Below are 23,131 nucleotides of genomic sequence, written 5' to 3'. Positions count from 1 at the left end.
TCTTTTCAGACGTCAGAAAAATGTCCCGCCGTATACGAAGAACTCCCTCCTTCTCCTTCTCTTCCTCATCCTCCCCCGTCACTTCTTCTTCAATTTTTTTTTCTTCCTTTCTATGCTCCTTTTTCTTCTCTCCACGACAGCTTTTCCTATATTATAACCGTACCGTATTTTTTAATGCAATTTTTCGCCAAGGCACGATGGCTCTTGTTGTTTTTCTGTACTGCGAGGTGAAAACCACTTCGTCGATGACGGTGTTGAGGGTTTATTGAATCTTTCGTTGTAACAAGAAAGTAATAATAACGATGTTATCCTCCACCACCGTCGACTCTCGTGCACTGGATCTCTTCCTTAACGCTTCAACAATATCGCGAACGCAATATTGCCGTTTTTAGTCTTCCTGGGGGATGAATTTCTGCGGTGTCAGTTGGAGTAATAGAAACTTGATCATTTGATGGGTATCCGAATGAATTATATTTATGTGATTCTCGTTGCTGGACAAGATGGGAAAATATTAGGTGCCGAGGTTGGGAATCTCGTTGCGCAGAACAGGGTGCTTAAATGTCAGAGAAATATGGCAAACCGAGAGGAATTTGGGCACGCGTTCTGGAATTTTTTTATTTTCTTCCTCACTAATCTACGATTCTTCGATATGTAGAAAAATACTCTCCGCGAGACAATTTAGGGGGTTAGTGCAAAAAGGGTGTAAGTGACGGAAAATATGGTTTTTGGGGGAATTTTAAGAATCGATAAACTGACGTTGAGCACTGTGTAAAATTTATGAAAAATATAAACAAGTACTACAAACAGTTAATACTCTGAGATTGATGTTTCCACCTTCCATGTTTCGAAAGAATGGCTGATCCCAATTTTTCGTTAGTTTCTTAAAATTTGAGCGTTTATTGATATATTCGGTGATTGGGTTTAAGCAAAATTGTACTTAAAGACAAATTTGACCGTTTTGCATGGAAAATGTGAGTTTTTAGTAGAGTTAGGTTGAAACGAGTCCTGGAAAAATGTCTATTTTCGTCTGAAAAACCAGTAAATGTCAGATAATTTGTTACGTCATTGACGCTAGAAACGCTGGCAGAAATAGGTATATCCATTAGCTGCGTCTTGCAGTTTCGCCTCACGGCGCCATTCTAATCCAAATCTTTCGATCCCGCCGCAGTCTTTCTAGGTACGAGTGGAGGTCGATCGAGTTTAACGCGTGCCACAAAATCAAACGCCCGCAGGATAAAACCATTACCATCTCCTCCGATTCCCCGGATCGTTGGTACCTATATATGTATGTGCGTATATATATATATATATCTATGTATAACCAAGACCCACCGACCATGGTAGTCGTCCCATCGTTGTCCCGATCGGAGGGGGGTGAGGGTAAAAAAATCCTATCACTGCCAGCAGTTCGATTCCAATGAATTTCTCCCCTCGTCCAACTAGCCTTGGATGTGGAAAGGGGGGAAACCAACAGAAAAAAAAAGATGAGACGGAGGAAAGGAGGAGACGGAATGGAAGACACGGAGACGACGAACGAGAGATGGAATAAAGGCTGGGGTCGGTATATTCTGCAGCCTATAATATGCCTCCCTCGTTTCTACGTAACTAGCTATTTATACGTATATATATACATACGAGATACAGGGTGGCAAGTGGCGGATGTGTGTGTGTGTGTGTGTGTGTGTGTGAGAATGGAGGGTGAGCCTCTGCTGACGCTCGACTATCTGTTTTGCATTCTGCGAACGGGTGGCAAACGGGTGGCGAACGAAGCGACCTGGAGCTGGTCTCGAGTTCGGTAGGTAGGTTGGTTGGGTGGTTGGATGGTTGGTTGGTTGGCAGGCTCCGGGGGTGGGGCAGATAACGGATACGCGAATGCAAATTACAGTTAACCCCATCAGCCTCTTTTTGTTCTCCTGTCCGGACCCGGAGAGGGATGGATCGCTTTTGCTTCGCGTTTTAAAGGCGCGGTTATGTACCTACACTTGGCTCTGCTCTATTCGCGCCACGCTCGAACTGCACTGCGCTCGATACTTAAATACCGATGCGTTTCGAGGATGCGTCGATTTTATGGTAAGGTTGAAAACGTATCGTAGTAAAAAATTTAGGAACAGTCGATTCGAGCTATGATAAATTTGCTCGGCAAAAATTTGCTCGGTGGGAAAAAAAATGTCCCAGAAGGTTGAATAAAATTTTTGGGTCGATTTAACCATTTTTTAGTGTATGATTAAGTGAAAGAGAAAGTAAACGTTAAAAATTAAACGTTGAAATTACAAAAATTTGTGTTTTATTTATTAACAGAAATGTAACAAATAACACGAATATAAAGTGGATCTGCTGGGAAAGAAAACTGCAAAATAACTAGAATTATACTAGCAGATATATTTTCTGACGATTTTAATGTTTAAACTTTTTAAGTTTATAATTTTTTTTTCCTATCAACTAGGGGCTTCGCCCCTGCGCGCTTCGCGCGCCAACCCCATCTCGGCGCTACGCGCCTCGGGCACTCGGCGCTGCGCGCCTCGTTGTTCGGCGCTTCGCGCCTCACTATTTCCTTACGCATTGTCTAGTAGACAGGCGAATTCCTTCATGTTGATTTAATGACAGGTCCTGCACTTGCTGTCCACTTTAATTCCTTCTGTGCTTACTTTTCTTTTTTTCATCAATCTAAGCTTCCATTCGTTGGTTGAAAATTGGTGTTCCTTCTCTATTGATATCTATCCATCTCCTTGACTTGCTGAATTATTTTTGCTAACGCTCTCCCCGTTATTCTCTAAAATCACCTTCTTTAAACTATTTTTTTCTCTATATTTATGTTGCTGTTCACTCCGTAAAACACCTCTTTCTCTTGTGGTCAACATCGATCATGGTCGTCCTCTTGCCTGGTTATAGGAATATTTGTTTATTATTATTCTCTGGCTTACTTGGTTCTTCGCACTTAAAATTTTATTTTCCTTTTTCCTTTGTGATACTTCCGACCATCCACCATCTTCATCGCCTTGTCTGCTGGTTGAAACTCCTCCTTTCTGTTCGTTGGTTGAAAAGCCAGTATGATATTTTTTGTTCGCTTTCCTATATTTTCGCTGCTGTTCCCGTCGTCTAATTTTTCGCTCTTCTATGTACATCACATTGGTTGGTCGTCCTCTCGACTTATTTTCCGAATCAATCATCGCAATCGATTCTTCTAATTCTTCGACACCCTTCGTTGAATTATTTTTACTGCCGCTCTGCCGGTTATTCTCCAAAATCACCTTCTTTATATTATTTTTTTCTCTATATTTGCGTTGATGTTCATTCCGCAAAACACCTCTTTCTCTTGTGGTCAACATCGATCCTGGTCGTCCTCTTTCCTGGTTATACGAATATTTGATGGATATTATTCTATGGCTTATTTGGTTCTTCGCACTTACAATTTTATTTTCCTCTTTCTTTTGTGATACTTCCGACCATCCACCATCTTCATCGCCTTGTCTGCTGCTTGAAACTCCTCCTTTCTCCATTGTCATCGTAAATCCTGGCTGTCCTTTTGTCTGTTTGGTGATATATTTAGATTTACTATTATTTGATTGTTACTTTTCATACTTATTACTCACTATCTGAATTTTATTTTGGTTCTGCAAGACATCAAAGTGTCCACTGTCTCCGTCGCCGGTGAAGAGTAGCGAGAATTGTGTTCCATTTTGTGATCCGATCCGGTGTGGATGAATTTGTTGTTCGCGATACACGATTAAACATATCTTAAAAATGTCCGCAGCTGCAACTAATTCTGCTTCTCCCCCGTATATTCCATTTTTATTCATATGTGATTTGTAATGACCAGGTGACCTAATCACAGCACCGTTTGACTCATTACCTGTAATAAAACCCGCAAATGTAGACCAATTATCCACTATATTTGAAACGATACTCAGTCTCACCTCTGCGTGTCGATCTTGAGTGCCGTATACACAATACGCCGCCGCGCGAAAAAGACAATTCCCGTCGGGAATCATCTTGATAATTTTCGTTTGCATGTTCATTTTTTGCGTGTCAGAAACAGATACCTATAAAGATATTTGTCAAAGATTGTCATAAACAGCCGATGACAACTGTCAAAGGGTTTGCTAGATGCATTTTGTTTTGTTTTCGGGATCTCACCCCACCGCCAACTTCATGCATATACTATTGTTATTATAATCTTTTTCTTACTATTGTTATTATAATCTTTTTTTTACTATTGTTATTATAATCTTTTTCTACGTTCATTTGTTTGAAACTTTTTTATTAGATAGAGAGATATTGTTGCTATCATTAGTTTTTGATTATAATTTATAAGCATAAATAGAGTCTTGTTAAAAAAATAGTCGATTAACGAATTACATATTTCATTAATACCCTGTACGACCTGGGTTTTTGATTAAATGAATACATTTTGAAGTTAAATGTTAGTTCGTTGTATATTATTATGCTCCAAGTGTCGATTTGAGTAAACTTTCGGGCAATTGAAGAGTTTGATAAAAAAAAATCGCATTCAAGTGAACTGTGAAATTTATTTTTTCAAATAGTCGTGCGTTGCGATTTATTAAAATCAGATATGCGATACAGTTTTTACGTTATAAAAAAGAAAGCCAAATATTAATATCAGAATGAATCTGGGTCATATTTTTTATCGATCGAAAAGTGGAATTTTCACCAGAGTTTATCTGTCTCAATAATCAGGAATTTAGATTTCCCAATGGTCGCATGACCCAGGTAATTTTTATTCATAAAAAGAAATTAGGTGCTTGGCGTATCGACTGAAATACCAGCGACAGGAGTTCATCACTGTTGATCAAATAGTGGAAAGAAAACGACTCGTTGGAACGAAATACCAGACAGTGTATACGAATTTACTTTACACCAAAGGTTACACCAAAGGTTGGTTGGTCTAGGCCCGCGAATTACCAAAGGTACTTTTTTCTCAGTGTAAGACAAAGGTGAGGGAGGCGGCGTGGGAGGAGTAAAAAAATAAAAAAATAAAAATAAAAGCGATCCGGAAGAAGACAGTTTCGCGCGAAGAGAAAAGAGACGAGCGGGGCGCAAAGAAAGAAGTTGCAAACTTGACTCTCGAGTCAAGGAGACGTTTGTACCTACTTACGGAGGGCGGTCTTACGCACATATTTCTTCCATTTGACAACGGCGCGTCTTTATTGGTTTTGAGTGTTTGTCAGTTTGGAGTGAAGACTGTTGCGGGTAATGGTATACAGCATAACTTTTTGCCACCTTTTTTGCCAACCCTGACGTGAAACAAAAGATCCGAATAAGCGACACTCTCCGACCCTCGCGACATTTGTCACGAAAGCACGTTTCGTACTACACTTGTAGCGTGTTGTACATACGCAAAAGTGTATACGTTGGTATGTATCGTACCTACACATCGAAAGCATCGCTCAAAATGTACACGCCGTTTTCTCGTTTATTTTACAGCCATCAGACGACGAGACACTCAAGGAAGATGAGGCTGCCGAGTAGATAGAAAGAGCTCAATGGTTCAGGGGCCCACGATGCCTAACCGACTCGCAGCTGTATTTCTTCTCCACGTTCTGTACGCGCCCATTGGTAAGCATTATCCCAGTTCATCAATTACACCCGGCTTGGTCGAAGTTTGACCTGAAACGACGAAGCGGGAGTGTTCCTATCCCCGGAATATCCAGTCAGCGGCATCACATCTCGCGCGTTAAAGTTCCGCGGGTCCATTCGCCTAGATACGGCAGAGAATACGTACGATATTGTAACGTCATCGGCAGAGACAGCTTCGGCGAAACATGCCAGATGCCTGCGTCTCAACTGGCCTGACCAACTTCTGCATTCGATGTTTGTCCGCTCGTTCGAGCCAGTGCATTCGTCGCGGGGTTAATGTCTCTTAGGGTGAACAGAATTTCACCCTCTTATCTGTTTCACCGAAGTCTCATAGACGGTTAAACTGTTGCGACTCGGATGTTCGTCTTCTCTCGAGTTTCTTGAGCTTACTGGCTATGCGTTTGAACGTTGACGCGAGGTGCCCAGACTGGTTTTTAATAAATTCGAGACCACGTTGTACTAATCAGTGATTGCAATTGACAGGTATTTTACTATATTTACGTAAGCGCGATGGGTTCTCGATGTTTCGATGTTTAACGAGTATCCGAATTCAAGAGGAAATTTCATGGAAAATGTACAAAGTGTTTAATTCGTGACGTATTTGCTGTGGATAATTGATGCCGACCCGATACTAGTTTGGGTCTAACTGACTCGAGATTTTTTCAAACAACTGGCATGCGGGCCCAGTTGAAGGACGCAAAGAGGCAAGACGGAGGGTAATTTTCATTCGTATCGGTTCGCCTTTTTCTGGGGGATGAGAGACACTCTCGTCTTCTTTCCATAAAGAGTCTTCAATCATCGTTCCCGCAATTTTCTACCCAGCTCGTCGATGACTGCCGATTTCTCTTTCTCTAAACATCGTAAATCGACGACACACGGTTCTCTGCTCTTTCTCGAGTCACTCGCTGCTTCCACCACCCAGACGTCGAACCCCGAAGCCTTTGGGCCCTCCAAGGCGCCAGTGGGTTCGAACAAAGTGAAAGAAATTATCCTCTACAATCCTACCGTCACGGGATTATGGATTTCATTGTTTGTTTCACGGAGATACGATGTAGGCAACCTGTATATGCCGTCCGTGTATTCGAGGCAACGATTGTTACAGGACGAAGAAAGATGGGACCTGATATCATCATCTATACCTCTATACACAGTTTGACGCGATTCTTTCCTATCTTATCTTGAACACAACGGGAGTTTCCAGGCTAATTGTTACCGGTTATTCGGCGGCGGTTTTCGCGACTCTCTTAGTTTTCTTCATCGCCACATCCTCCTTCATTCTTCTACCCATACATATTATCTACATGTATATATATATATATACTCCGCGGAAAATGCGATAATTTACTTGACTTCTTCGCGGATTTGTAACTAACTTTCTTCAATGGTAAGGCAAGGTAATAATCGGATGAAATCCCCCAACGGTGATGCGGAATTCAATCTTTTCCCTTGGCTGTCGTTCCTTTTTTCATTATTTTTATTCTTATACACTTATCATTATCATTATTATTATTATTATTATCATCATCATCATTATTATTATTGTTATTATTGTTATTATTGTTATTCTTTTTTCTTTCCGTAATTTCTTTACTTTCTCGGTTTCCTCTTTTCTTTCTCCTGTCTCTTTACGAATTCCGTCCGTTCCCTTTGTTCATCGGATAGGTGTCTCAATTCGTACACAATGTGCCTAATATTGTTTCATTTTCCTCTTAATCAACTCTTCAGTAGGTACACGTATTTTCCACCTTTGTTATTATTTCGCCTTCGCGTCCCCTGTTTTTTACGTCCTCCTTTCTTCCCCGTTCATATATATATTCAATTTGCATAAAATTACCGGACACGGAAAGAGGCGAGGGGGAACTTTCCGGTATTGGATCCTGGCTGGGCGTCTAAACGAATCTTACTTTTTGTTTCTAAAATGGAAAAGGACTCTCAGAGGAGGCTCGAGTTATCCGATAGGTTCGTTATATTCTCGAATCTAACGATCGGTAGCCGGCACGTCACTTGTCAGCCGTCGACCTCTTAGGCTTACATCGACTGCAGCAACGGTGTGCATCAGGCCTCGAGGGCACCTGGCGTCTCATCAAGGAACAAGCAAGGCCGCATAGTGGTGGATATGCAATGTGTTGCGTTCACGCGCGTCGTTCCCCACGCATATATATCAATTTTCGCGGTTCAGATCGATTTGTCAAGTGCACCCAGAGGCCCGATTCCCGTCTAGGTACATAAATGTATGCATGCTGCGTGACGCATAGACGGCGATACGCTAATTAGAGTACTTGCATGTAATCAAACAGGCACATTGTGTTTACATGCGCATTATATACATATATGTACATATATGTACACACACACACACACACACACATATATATGTATATATATATATATTTATATACCATATATATGCATATTGTATATAAATACCTGCCGCGCCTCGTTAGGTTAATTAAAACTTGAGACGGCGGGACTGATATCTAATGTAAAATAAAAGGAAACGGAAATACTTGGAAAATATACCTCGAGGCTTTAATCAATCCCTCTTGTTTACAAGTCTTTGTTTAACTTCAGTTACACCGGATTACTCGTTCCGCGTAGGGATTACCAAATGAATTAAATTGAACAAGGTCAAGTAGAAATGCTCGATCAACTGTTTCTTGGTAAAAGTAATCATCTTTCTACCGATGTGTATTGTTTTAAGAGAAGGTGATAGGCGCGAGTGAACATTTTGCTGAATGGACAGTTATTGATACTAATATTATTATTATTATTATTAATTAACATCGTAGCTTCTGCAAACTGTATGTAAGCGCTGATTGATATTAATCGCTGATTAGGTAATTTCGTGGATTACGGTATAGGGGCGAGAAGACGGTACAAGATGAATTTACTGGAGACACTATAACGCGAGTCCTTCGATTCATTGTTTATTTCTCTAGTAACGTAACACGGCAAATTGTGTTGAAAATTTCTTTGATATAACGTCGTTTTTTTTTCACAACCCATGAAAATAGAACAAAGAATACGGAAAAAAAGATTGAGGATAAAAAAGAAACACCGTTTACTCGGGCTAGTTTACTTTTCTATCAAGAAGTCGACGCCGCAGGCTACAGTGTAATTCTGAACCGATGCGACGAGTTATAAAAAACGATAAAAAAAAATAAAATTATCTGTCATTGCTTTTATTTCTTTACTGGAGAGAACAGATCTAATCTATTCTTCAGTCGCGGTAGAACGGCGTTGAGAATTTATCAACCGGCGTTGTGCAATGTGCATTAAAACCGAGTTCGCGGATGGTTGATACCGGGCGGTTCGTTCTCGCTTCGGAATAAAACGAAACGAAACTAAACGAAACGGAGCTTGGCTCGCAAAAGCCGAGGAACGAAGGTGCAGACGTGGGGTGGTTGTGCCGCGGTTTTAACGGGGGTGGTATTTACTCCGCAGGGTGAGACTTACTTACTTATTATAGTCGAGAGCTGAGAACCCGAGGTAGTACCCGTGGAAGAGCGTCGCTATAGGTATATATTGTCTATACCTGCCATATTCGTCGGCTGCCAGGTGTTATATCGGTCTCGAAATAGCGACGGACGCGAAAGGTAAGTCGAGAAAGAAGCAGAGAGCGGGAAATTATGTCCTGCACGAACAACTCGCTCGCCCCAAGTTCACCTGATTTCAAGCGACGCTCGAATCCCTCGCTCTCGTAAAAATATACACCCAATATAGATCTGCTGGGAGTAGATACAGCTGGAGAAGAAGCGCGTGAACCTGCGGCAGACAGCAGAGTTTATACAATCATGCTTGTTGTCCCCGGAAGGCAATGCCCGAGATGTCTGCCGTGTAACGTGACACCCGCAGGAGTTTTATAAATAATCCCTGAGCAGGAGAGACCAGTTCCAAGATTTAAGGGAAAATATTTTTTGGTGGAGGGGAAGGAAAGGTGAGGGAAGGGAAATCGGGAAAGTAAATTAGTTAAAAGAGTTATGCGTACAGATCCCGTTACCGATATTTTACCCGCTTCACAGCTCAGACACGAACCATTTCGACTTTACCGATCATCGGAAAAAAGGGTTTGTGCCTGAGTTGCGAAGTAGCTGAAATGTCGATAAAATGACGGTATCAGGATCTGTACGCAGAACTCTCCTTACTACTCTACTCGGGAAGCCACCTCCGAAATCCCAAAGAGGATCAATGGAACCGTGTTGCCTCTAGACACTCAGCTCTGCATACTCATAGCTCTGTAGCTATGCCGGCACATGTGGAACGCACGCCGTGTTTACCGGAGAGGGGTGGTGGTGGTGGTTTCCGCTTTGGCTTTGACTCAGACGGCTTTGAATTCAACTCTATGTTACAACCCAAGCTCGCGTCTGCAGTCCCAGCCGACTTTGACTACTCCAGGTTCCCTTTTGCCCCACTGTCTCGCATCAACTTTTGTCGGGCAGTGCACGTACGTACGTTTCCTGATACCGCTGTAGCGCACCAAAGCGCACCCTTCATGTCGATAGTGCTATTATAAAATTTCACGATGCACGGAATACCTACGTAGACTCTGCGATACCCTATATCTTTAGCCAATCTTACGCTAGTCGGGTTTTATGGAAATTCTTTTTAGAGGACGACTAGATTTTCGATTCAAGTGGGGGAGGAGAAGGAAAATATGTCCCTCGATTTAAGCGGAAACGGCATGTCAGCTCTGAAGAGGTCAATGCGGCACGAAGTCAGATTGGACTAACGGTGTACATTCAACCCTACGAAAACAAATTGGTTTCGCCGTACAACGGAACCTTGTACTGCCCATGAAACAGTTACTTGACTTGTGGTTTTTAATCTTCGAGCAGTAAATATCAAGGAAAACTTGTTGAAAATCTCCGGAAGTAATGGTGCTTACTCATTGTCAGTTTCTGGGGCATAATGGGTCCCTCAAAGGAATCCTTATAAGCATGTATCTCGGAAACTAGTGATTTTTGGGACTTGTGTCCATGAGAACTTTTGATTGGGAGGACATGTACTATAACATACTGAAAATCCAGCCAATTTCCATAAGGATTCCGCGGGGTCCTTCCTAGTTACATGCATCGATTCGATCGCGAAAGAATGCTCCGAATCAAATATAATACGTATCAGACGAACGGGCCAATCGATGATAAAAAACGGTACGTCTTATACCCTCGGCACGCGGACGGTTGATAATGAGGTGTAAGCCGAGGACGTCAGGGAGCAGCAGAGGGGCCGGAATGCCTCTTCGAGTGACCGTAGGTGTCGGTGAGATGAGAGTAATGTGGCATTCGGGTCCGGGGTTTGGGGCGAGGAGGAAATGACGTACGTAATGCAATATGTGGGGTGTCGTCTGTCGTCAGCGTCGCGACGGAACGGAACGGAACAGAACGGAACGGAACAGAACAGAAACGGGAGAACCTGCGTTCCGTTGATAACGACCAGCGCCGTTCATATTTTACGAGATGCTCATCAATAATTCATGCCGTGAATAATGTAGACCTGTTTCACGTTACTTTATATTATCTCGGTGTGTGCATGAGCGCACCCTCGACGTCTCTTGCTGCATGTATCATCGCTCACATTCGCGTGCCTGCCAATATTCAGCGACGGCTGATATTCCCGGTTCGAATGGGTTTAACGATGTCCCCAGGATTCGTTTCGGTGCATGAAATTCTCGTTTTATCTTACTTCTGTCTTACTTCTCACCGAATTCCGAAAAATCAAACTTTCTCGCATCCCCTTTACATCGTGGCCACACGCCTGGAAAACTTAAAATTTAAAAGGGGGCATTGAATGACTCTGCAATTGTCAGGGGATTTTTAATTTGGACGTGGAAAAAATGATTTTTCGAGGTAACAAGTTTACTTTTTTTCGTCGAGAAAACTGATTTTTTTGTACGTTATATATTTTTCTTCAATTAGAATTGTATTTAAACCGAATATAGAGTTAGTAAGCCGAACGATTTAGGTTTTAGTAACTTACTGGAACTGGGAAAATTTCAAGGAAAACTGTCATGGAGTGAATCTTATACCCTGTAGTCATTGTTGTTGTTGTTTTTTTTTTTTTTTGCGATGAAAATTTGCAACACCACGTGACGATTTCACCATTCTGCGTTTCGCGTTCGCCTTTCGAAGGCCTATTTCATCCCCCTCAACCCCCGTCACGCCGATTGCATGGGTATAGCTGTATAATAGGTATAACGGATCGGGGGTTGCACGCGGTGGAAAATTTTGTCAGATTCTACGGTAAGTCCGGACAATTTTACTGTTATCGCAACCGAACACGGCCACCCTGATAGCTACGCACACGAACGCAACGCCACTTTTCGGATATCGGTGAGGCTCACTTTCACACGTGTATTGTCACCATTTCGCCTATAATACAGCAACGTCAGCGAGAAAATTTCTTATATATATATATATATATATATTCCTATGGTATATAGGTATTATATAACGCGCAGGTGCGTATCCGTTTGAAAATCTACGCCTGATTTACCAACCTTTTAAACTCTGATATTTTCACTTTTTTTACAGAAATTTCAGATACCTATCTACCTAAGTACCGTGTGTAAAAAAAAGACGACAAAAAATGTACTTGACAGGAACTAATTTTTCACGCTGTTCGTTGTCCTTTTTTTTTCATTTTCAATCCAATCAATATGATTCTGGGACGTATTACATAGTTTTTGCGATCGTTTTGATTCTCTCTGATAAAAGGATAATCGATCTACCCGTAACAGATACGTTTTTTTTAATTTTTTTATCAAAGATAAAACTTGTATTGCTGTACGTGACAATCTTGACGTGGAGAAAATCGCTAGAACAAAGAAAGACGGTCGGTTATTATAGGCGGGGAAGTTTGTGCCATACAATATACTGGAGGAGTCGGAAAATACGGTCGTGTGTAAGAACTTGGTACAATAGTAGATGATGACGGATAAGATACGTACGTAAGACGCGGTGAACAAGACTTGGATACACGGGTTGAAAACCTTTCCCCCTCTTTTACGGGTTATTGTATAGGTAGATATAACTTATTCGAACAATAAACGATCCTTGTATTTACACTTGTGTGTCTGTGTGTGTACGTACAAAGTTTGACAAGAGTTTTTCTCTTTGTGTGCGTCTGTGGGCGTAAGTTCGCACTTGTGTAACTAAACGCTTGTACGTATAATCAGTGAAGAAGAAAAAAAAAAAATAAAAATACGCGCTGACAACTAAGAACGAGACGAACTCGATGGATGCATTTAAACTGCATTTACAACGATGTGTTTTTTTTTTTTTTTTTTTTTTTTCACACTGTGTGAGTGTTTTACCGAAGAATAATATTCACGTCAATGAATCGCGTGTACAGAAATCGGTTATGATGTGTATAATGTCGCAAGTATTTTCGCGTTAGAGTGATTTTTTTCAAAGGATCTGTAACCCGGTCAACTTCTGTTGAGGGATTTTATAAAATTGGATTTTTTTAAAATTTCATTCTCGTAATTTAAATATATTCAAGTATGTACGCGGAAAGTTTCACGTCGATCCGACAAATATTCTCGAAGTTACGCGAACATTTGCAAAGACGCCCTAGCGGCGTTTCAAAGTGCTTTTGAAACTTTGAACGCGTTTTTCTCAAAACTATGTTTTCGAAGTCGGTGAGCAAGATTTTTCAGAAACGGCTAAGCCGATAAGTCTAAAATTTTTACACGAGCTTTATGAATGTATTTTTCAGTCCTTGATCGAAGCTTTCTTCCCGCCGATAAATATTTTCGATTTTATGAACAAATTAAGGCGAAAATTTTTATGGAAACGGGAATTTTTTTTTACCACGCCGTCGTAGGTACTGTTGAAAATTAATATTTCGCTTATTCCTTTGATTAAAGACCAGACAATACCTTATATTAATTAAATCTTTTTTCATTTTTCATTTCGGACGATCCAGTCCAGAGATATCTTGCTCACCGCAAGACACCTTTTTTTAGTAGTGCTCCCGGAGATCGGCCGTAGAGCAGCTTTGAAAATCATTATTTAAACGAAACGAAATGACGGATGAATGGCGATGTAAAATCCCAAGAGAGGAAGTGAATCGTGCGCTGACGGCCGGGATTTCCGAGAGGAGAACGTGGGCCAGGAGTTAATGTGGCTGCGGAATCACAGCGAAGACCAGTGTTTACTCATATCCAATCAACGCGAAAATCCGGGACTCCCTCGATTCGAGCTTTTTTGCTTTTCGACCTTTCGATCTCTTTCACCGCAGCTGAAAGCGAGCCGCGACGGAAATCGATTGAAAATTTCGCACGATGCTCGTCATGCCGAAGGATCAGGAGGGGTTTGTTTTTGGCGAAATTCCCGCTGTCCCGCTGGCTGATTCCCCCGCGGGCCAAACCGTCTCCCTGTTTCGACGTCTCTTTTTATGTGTGTGGGTACATCGTGTAAAACGCGACCCCACCTATCGGTTCTCTTCTCTCTCTCTCTCTCTCTCTCTCTCTCTCTCTCTCTCTCTCTCTCTCTCTCTCTCTCTCTCGATCTCTCTATACTCTACTTTCTCCTTCAAAAGCTACGAGGGTTCTTTTCGCCCCTTTGCGTCGACCATGATACTGTTAAACTTTAAGGATCAGAAGGCCTTTGATTCTATCCTTGTGCGGAGAATATTTGTGGGCGGGTCAAACATTAGCCTGTATTGTAGCGATTCCGTCTCGTTGTTGCGACTTTAAATACTGAATATTCGTTTCCATTATTTATACCAGACTTTAATATTGTACATGGAACGAATTCGTTTTGACTCTACTTATGGGTTTAACGATTTGTTCAATATTCTACATTATTATCTACCGTTGTACGATGTCAAAACCTCGAGTTTATTTACCCTAATCGTGGATGTGACGAACTTTGGAAAAGTGTAGAGTAGCGGGCGATTCTGTTTAAAGCCGTCGCAGAACTTAATATACGCCGAAGAAGCTTCAAGTTTTCGGTGTAGGTAAAATTACCACTTTGTACCGACGTAGTGTGCAGATAGTGGAGGTTACGGCGGGGGAAACTTTGGGAAAAGTTTTCATCCGACCAAGACTGTTCCAGTATCTATGAGTAAATAATTATAAGTATGATAAAATTAGGCAAGTTGTTGATGATGGTATCAGAGTGAAAGATTGTAACTGGACCTACGCTGCGTTCTGTGAGCTGTTATGCACAATTGTATGAATGTTGTATGCGCAGAGTGAGTAGCTAACGGTCGAATGGTTTAACGCGCATGCGTTAAAATTCTAAAAGGAAAAGCAGTTTTTGGGGTAAAGTCGAAATGCCGAATTTGAAGAGTTCCGAAAGTGCCCAATTCCGAATTTCTTGGTGGCGAAAGTTGAGGTTGAGAAATTAAACTTTGACGAAACATCAAAGTTTTGAATCGTCCGAAACCTGACGCTCAAAGTTCCGAAAGTGCGAACCCGTTCGTTTAGTAAGCTACGCTGTGCGAGCATATTTTAATTGTTCGAAATTTTACCCCATCGGAACTTTACTTTTCAAAACTTTGCTCTATCGTAACTTAATCTTATATTTCGGAATTTTGAGCCGACGGCTTTCGGCCCGTTCGAAATTTTGTTGTTTCTTCAAAGTTTGATTTCTTTACTTCGTGGAATTAGGTGCTTTCGAAATTTTTCAAACTCGGAACTTCAAACCCGCCCTCAAATGTTTTGTCAGGTTGACCAATTGTCATAAGTTCAGATAACAGGTCGCCGCGACGTATATAACCTAAAATTTTTTACAGCTGTCATTCAAATGTTAATAATTTTTACCAATAAAAACCTTCGCATTTGCCCACTCGATCTTCAAACCAGTTCCCACGGCCAAAGTGTTTTATCTACCGGTGATGCCGTCAATATTTTTACAGCGGTTGAAAAATAGTACGAATATTTTTTTTTCTCCTTGTGAACACGCTTGCAGCTTGATACAAACGTGACAGACAGCTGTCAAAATTTCTGAGGTTACATACATCGCGGCGACCTGTCATCTGAACTTGCGACGGTTGGTCAAGCTGAAAAAACAACTGGTTTTCCTCGAGAATTTCAGCGCATACGCGTTAGATCATTCGACCGTTAGCTACTCGCTATGTGTTACATATATATACATACAGTGTATCTAGCAGAGTGTATCGACGAGAATTATTGTTGCTCTTCTTAACTACAACTGTAACTGTTATTGTTATTATTTTCTCGCGCCTCGAGGATTCGGGTGCAGGGTTGGGCATGTTATATTCTATAACAGCCGGAGAGCACGAGGTGCCGAACGTTTAATCGTTACGGTTTAATGAAATGGAATTAGCCAAGGCGTTCAAAGGCCCTGCCTTAATTCCTCGTTGAGTAGAACTCTTAACTCGATTTGCCGAGCGAAAAGTTTTGCCGAACCGAAAGACAAGAAAAGAGAAGCGAAGAGGATGGAAGAAAAGAGAAGCGTGGCGAGAAAACTGTCGGGCATGCCGGGGGTTGATCGGGTTGAGGATGAGCGAAGAGATTGTGGAAAAGGAAAAGGGAAAGAAAAGGGCGTCTGCAGTGCGTGACGTCTGTTCCAGAGATCACCGAGGTATTTGTGCGATTACATTGGGATCTGGGGGATGACTGTCGCACCTGTCAGACGCGGAGACATCCGCCCTGCGGTGTATAGAAAAACGAAACGAAAATATGCCCCGCTCGTAGTAAAAGATCAAAATCGAACGAGTCACCCCTCCAAGACTCCCTCGCCTTTTGCTTTCTTCTTTCATTCTTTTGCTTTCTTTTCTTTTCTTCTTATTTCTCAAATTCTCCCTCGGCAGTCTTTGAGTAAAAACTCGGACTTTTTTCATTCCGTACATTACAGAGGAAATATACGAGCTTTACGGTTGTACCTAAGAAACAAATACCACATTATCAAAATGTCTGATTGTCAGTTTTTTTTTTTTTTTTCTTTGCTTCATTTTCTACAATTTTCAAATTGCTATTGCTCGGATTACTCATCGGTTTTCATTAACTGTTGACAATGTTGATGTCGATTGATTTCTGAAAAATTAACAAACACGTGTCGCGTAGAATAACGATTTTTTGTACCTAGAATATATTGGTGAATAATAATTTAATAAAAAAAAGTTCGTTACTTGTGAACGGAGATTTTCTCTATTAATCCTCTGGTGCTCGGCAGTTTTTATTTATTCGATTTCGATAAAAAATTATCGTGAAGTTTGGTCTGCGGATGAAGAACGCAATAAAAATGTGAGTTACACGAATGACAAGATCAAATTCTTCAACATAATTTTACCAATATCTTAACCCTGAGAAATATTTCGCCGTTGTTTTCCACTGAAGCAGGTTTCGGATTTGAAGAATTAAATGTAAGAATCGTGCCGCGTACTTATTCATTCCGACGATTTTACACCGTGCCTTTGACATTTTCTAACCCTTCTACGTACCTACTCCCACCATAAACGAACGGTTCTACTTCTCCCGAACAAACGCGACGGAGGTTCGAGTCCGTCACTGATATCCGTGACCGACTAGTCGAGGGCGTCGGGTTACTTCGGGGGGCGACGGGGGTCAGCCTGGGTCAAGAGGGTCGTCGGCGCGAAGGTATAACGCGCTATCTGACGTCTCCCACGGGATGCGAGGGTCCCCCGCCATCGGCTCTTTTTCTCTCTCTAATTCCCGCCGCCGCCACCCCCGGAGATCCCGGGGGTTGTGAACCTCGAGGGGCGAGGAGGCGAAGCCGGCGTCGATCAGTTCGCCTCTCGCCTCTCGCTTCTCGCGACTAAAACAAACTCCGAAACTGTGCGAGGCACTTCTCCAAGAACCGGTGCAGCCCCCGCAACGGAATATCGCCGCAAATTGAACCGGGGGAAAACGTCCATCGGCCACCCTACGCGGTACCAACGAGTCCGTGCCGCGATACTCGACCCTGATATCACTCCGCCTGTCACACTTGATATCGAAGTTAATCCGACAGGAAAGTAGGTAGGTATGGGAAAAACGAAAAATAGGAGGGCGGAATCGAGGGGAGGAAAATTGCTGCCCGGGAATCTTGACATCGAGGAATTACATCGCCATTCTTCCGTTGGAAAATACCGAGCGAATTTTAGCGAGTAATGAAATGTACAGTGTGAATTTTTCAACGACAGAATGGTTCAATGCGCGTTCGCTGAAATTCGAGAGCAAGAGCAGTTTTCTTGTCAGGGTTACCAACATTCTTTAGGCTATTCACGTCGCGGCGACCTGTCATATGGATTCATCAATGTTGGTCGCCCTGATGGAACAACTGCTCCTGCTCTCGAATTTAATACGCATGCGCGTTGAGAGCCATTCGGTCGTTAGAAATCCACTCTGTTTATATGTATGGAAAACTGAGGACTTGTATTTTTCGTCAGGAGATTTATTTCTGCATCGTTACTATGAATACGTAGCATCCATACTGAATTACATCTCTCAAGGGGGTGAAAAATACTTACTTCTTCAAAGCGATGTATAATATTCATTGAAATTGCGTGTAGTTGCGTAAAATTGGTACTTTCACCAACGTGATTTCTTAAATTTTTACCAATTGTATTGTCTTAATGTTGCTGCTCACTTATGTTGTAGAAAGACACGTTTGCTTTGAATCGTTGTTGAGAGACAGGCCCGGTTATTTCAAATTTGACGAGAAGAATGAGCAACGTTTCGGACAGGATCGATTAGCCTGTAGCGGAAATCGAATTATCGGGATGAAAATAGATTTTTGGAAGGTTGGAGACGACAGTCGCGGAAATTAGCATCTAGGTATGATACGCGGAGTGTATCCAGCATCTTCCATACACACACGTTTCACATGTCCCCGTTACCTTGTACTTTAATAGCTTGCCGCAGCTGCAGATGCGGCGCAGCATCGATAACTCACACAGTCGCACAAACACCAACAACGCAGCCCTTGGCGAAAGATAAGAAATTCGTGGATGTGCGGAGGTGGAAAAGGGGACGAGGTAAGGCGGGGAAATTGAATTTGTTCGCTTGATGTCGGCAGACGGCCAACGTTAAGCCTACTTTAGGCGACCTCCTCTGGTTTCTGGTACTTATACCTATAGTTATCGACGACTTTAAGGATGCGAAGCACTCTTATAACCACCTACCGAAACCCGTCCCCAGGTTACACTACGTGGACCGCGTGAAAAAATGGTTTCGAAGAAAAAACTTTTACCCTCGTGCCGAGCACACATCTAACCTAACCTAACCTAACTTAACTTAACCTGCTCAAAATTCTTCTTTGAAAGAAAAATCTTTTCTTCTCTAAGCCCGCTATTTTCAATTCAATCGTAATCAAAGAAATTTGGAAAATTCGAAGGCTTCCGAGGCTTTTTGAAACGGAGGGGATAAAAAATTGTCGGTTCTTGCAAAATTTCTCTGATATATTTATAAGGTGTAGCCTACTTCGCGCGGGGAGACGATTTGCGAGGACTACGCTCTTTATCTCGCAGGGTGCAGAAGAGGAGGGGCACGGAAATCTTTAGAATGTAGTTTGATTCATAGATGGCTGTTGGGCGAGCCGAAACGTGACCCGGCATTAAGTGGCGCGTAAAATATTGCCACCGTGCAAATACCCTCGTAAAATTCAGCCGACGCTCGACGCAGGCGTCGCCGTCGCTCGAGCTTTCGGAGGATCCTGAAACCGCCATCCAAGATATCCGCGAAGCGATCCGCCGAACGATGTAAATTCAATCCGATATACGTCCCCGATATTCCCTGATCCCACTGCGTAAACAAACAATATTCTACGCTCGTCATTTCGCTTCTTAGGATTACCAGATTCTCGGGCATTTTTCTATTCTCGTTGCTCATCTCCTTGTCGCGAATTAATCTGAAATTTTTCACTCCTGAATTTAGACGCAGAAAACTTTTCTTACCGGTCCCTTTGCAATTATAATTCCCGGTTGCGGTTACCGAGTCGCTCCTTTTGTTTCTTCGCAATGCGAAACTTTATCGCGATTTTTTCTTTCCTTCTTTCCACCCTTTCTTTTTTCCCTCTACTTCTATCCTTTTCTACTTTTATCACGGAATTCCTGGCGAGATACGCGCGTTTTACCCGAGTCCGCAAGACGACCGAAGAATGTATTTTATCTGCTGCTCTCTTTCTCTGCTTCTCTTCTTTCTACTTCTTCTGTAACAGACAGTCCGGACCATCGGCAGATATACCCCAGAGGAATAGTAGCTATATACAAACGTCTTTCCGAATGACACGTGCCATGGACGGTATCAAAACGTCAATCTCATTGTCGTCTGCGAAAAGACACCGGCGAGATCCTCGGTCCCTCGTCTCGGGAAGAAAGAAAGAATAAAGAAACATAGAAAAACTCGGCTGACGTTAAGAGATAAACTTTTTACGAGGATTACCAATTTCTTTGAAATTCTCAGAACATTTGGATCTTTCGCCGAGTCTCAACGTTTAGAATTTACAACTTGTCGTTCTCGGTGCGTTTGAATTTCCCGCCCCATCCACTGCGTCACAAGAGCTCTAACCAATTAGAGAAGTCGTCTGCGTAACTGAGAGTAAAACACCCAAAGATGCCAGAATCGCTGATTCGAGGTACATCGAAGTATTTCAAGAGTCGCACCGGATACTGGAAATATATTTTGCGACTGAAAATGATGTAAGCGTTATCGAAATTCGGCGGGAAATTTGAATGAATCTTAGGTGAACGAAGAAACAAATCGCCACTAAAGCCAACGAAGATGAAAATTAGTTTTACAAAACTCGCAATGTACGACGACGAAGCGGAGACTAAAAAGAAATGCTTTGTCTGAAATGTTTCAGCCACGGGGTTCGTGCCGGACTTTCTTCACCCCCTGGAGAACGTGACGATCTCGCAGGGACGGGACGCGACCTTCACCTGTGTGGTTAATAACCTGGGTGGAAACCGGGTGAGTTCTTCCGCTTCTGCGGGTGGCGATCACGGTGCAGGCGCCAAGGCCCGGGTAAATATCTTACCAAATAACGTCCACTAAGGACTCCAACATCCACCTGCACTTCTCTACTCACTGCATTCTACGCGCGCCCGCCTGCATCTTCAGCACTGCATTTAAAAACCAAACCAGACCAAACCAAAAAAAAAGAAAAAAAAAAAAATGTTGAAAAACATATTTTTATAAAAAAAAGCACCATCACCATCGCAGCCCGCTCCGAACTGAGCATGGTCTTTATACTTTTTAAACTATCGACTGATGTATCGAGGCTACTGTTAATTACGTAGGATTATCACGTCGCATGATCGCGAGATATTTGTATAAATTTCATTTTCGGAGGAAAACAAGAATTTCCTCTTTTATAAATATAAATATATATATATATATATAAGTTTAATATACGTGCATCTCGCGATCAGTTTGCCGATTCCTCTGTTCATTTTACGTCCTTCTACCCGAACCTCGCACTTGTATTATTCGACCGCAAAACAAAATCATCAAACTTCGCCGATATTTCGCGATGTGTTTAGTAGACATTGTTGTTATCGATTAATAATTATGTATCAATTATTCATTCGAGATGGAGACAAATTTTTGATAATAATATATTCGTTCTTAACGGGTGTAATTTTCTAAGCTGGGGTGAAATTTCCCACCTTATTTTATGACATTGAAATAAATTACGAAATTGACTTAATGAATTTCATACAAACTTCGGTTAAAAATTTTACTGAACTGTTTGAATAGTTCTTTAGTAACGATTAGCTTCTGGTTCCGTAAAATCTGCAATGCCTTCAGAAATCTGGTCAAGTACTTCTTAAACTGTAATAATTGCTACTGTATCGCTGGATAGTAATTTTCTTTCTCTTTTATTTATTTAACATTCTTCGCAATATCGAGAGCTTTCTTGCTGGTAGATTGATTAATCCTCAGGGAGAATTTGTTTCTTTGTGCTAATTTCGCGAGGTGGGAACTTTCGACAGCAGCAATGTTGACAATAATTGTCGCGTATCGGCGTGTTTGACATGAGTAATGTATCATATCCTCGGATCGAAGCACTGCACAAACCGTATGATTGCACGCACCCGGATTTAGTCGAATTTGATTACACGTACATATGTATTTAATAAGTAACCTGCAACTAACGATAAGCACATACCTGTAGGTAAAAATATTTTATACAGAGAGCCTGGAAATAGAAACAAAGATGTTTATAATTTTTCATCGCAAAACAGAACGAGGTTAACAATAATCTTGTTATAAAATACAATCGAGGGTTGCAACTTGTAAAGGTACAGTAATTCGCACTGAAACCGATGCGTGATATGATTTTGAAGAAAAGTATATGGAAAAAAAAAAAAAAATAAAATAAAAAAAAAAAACGATTAAAGAAGTGACGGGGCCATGAAAATGGTGACGCGGAAAAATGCGCGTTCTAACTTTGATCGATTTTCTGCTCTGTGTTTATTTTTCATTTTTTCCCAAGATAAAAGGAACAAATAAAAAAAAAAGAAAAAAAGAAATCCGCTTTACCTACCTCGCCGAACAAAGTTTTACAGTGTCGCGGTAAGTTCCTCAGAGACTCGTGTATATGGTATATGTTATATAGTCGAGCTTCGCCTGATGCTGGCTTCGGGCAAAAGCGGCTTAATCGTTACTTACCGCGTCGCTTCGCGGACTTTTACCTACCTAGAGTTTTCGCGATGCGGTGACTGCAATTACGACGAGCACAGTCTGGTCCTTGCTGCACGTAGAAACTGCAACTACATTGCCTCAGCGGGTGGGGTAAAAAAATACGAAAGACTGAAAATTCGATCGAACGAAATCCCGAAAGTCAAATTACCGACGGCTGAAAACGTAGATTGACCGTAAATACGAAAGATTGTCTTGTAGAAAAATATAAATTGAGAACGCAATAACGTATGAATTTGTTTATAACGAAATTCTTTTGGAGAATGAGGCAGAATATTGAAATGTACAAATACCGAAGAATTGAAAAATCGACTTTCAAATGTCAGACTCGTGCCTTTTTTGAAAATTTACGAATCCGAATTTATTAATAACGACTGACCACAGAATGGAAAGGTTGAAATCTCAAAATCCACGAAACACATTCACTCTTTCCAACGTGGCAAGTTGCAGCTATTAGATGTTGTTACGCTTGTGAAGTGAGACGAATGTGGTACACGATTAAATATAACAACGTTTCGAACAAATTGACTTTACGGAAGCAAAGATGTGACGTTTAAATGTTATTAAATATATGTTGTCTATTCTTTTGCGTTTTTTTTTCTTTCGATGAAACGGACGACTGTCCGATACAATGAGATAATCTTGATAAAACTAGGATCGAGTTGACGAATTTCACAAATTCCGGATTCTCAGGAGATTCGGTATTTCGTCCTTTCGGGATTCTCGTCCTTCCACATTTTGGGGATCGAGATTTTGCTCCGTCTGAACATTGATTTTCGACAAATAATTGTTTTTGTTTTTTGGCTGCTCGAAGCATCAGCCACTCTCAATTTTTAATTTCGCAACTTTCATTTTTCAACATCTTCACATTCCGTGCTTTGTTCATTCGGAATGCCGACTATTCTGAAAATACTTTTTCTG

At 41.6% G+C, this 23,131-nt stretch overlaps 1 protein-coding gene across 1 annotated transcript in view; it reads left to right on the top strand.

The window, feature by feature from the left end:
* The window catches only part of LOC124309349 (lachesin-like), a 114,069-nt gene that overhangs the window by 65,870 nt on the left and 25,068 nt on the right, over positions 1 to 23,131 (top strand). Inside the window, exons 3-4 of the mRNA XM_046772940.1 lie at positions 5,443 to 5,574; positions 20,370 to 20,530. Of these exons, the coding sequence (XP_046628896.1) occupies positions 5,502 to 5,574; positions 20,370 to 20,530 (234 nt within the window). The 5' untranslated portion in view covers positions 5,443 to 5,501. The remainder of the gene's footprint in view (positions 1 to 5,442; positions 5,575 to 20,369; positions 20,531 to 23,131) is intronic.

Source organism: Neodiprion virginianus, chromosome 7 (genome assembly GCF_021901495.1).
Source record: "Neodiprion virginianus isolate iyNeoVirg1 chromosome 7, iyNeoVirg1.1, whole genome shotgun sequence".
NCBI lineage: Eukaryota > Metazoa > Arthropoda > Insecta > Hymenoptera > Diprionidae > Neodiprion > Neodiprion virginianus.
This window is presented reverse-complemented; position numbering and strand designations above follow the sequence as displayed.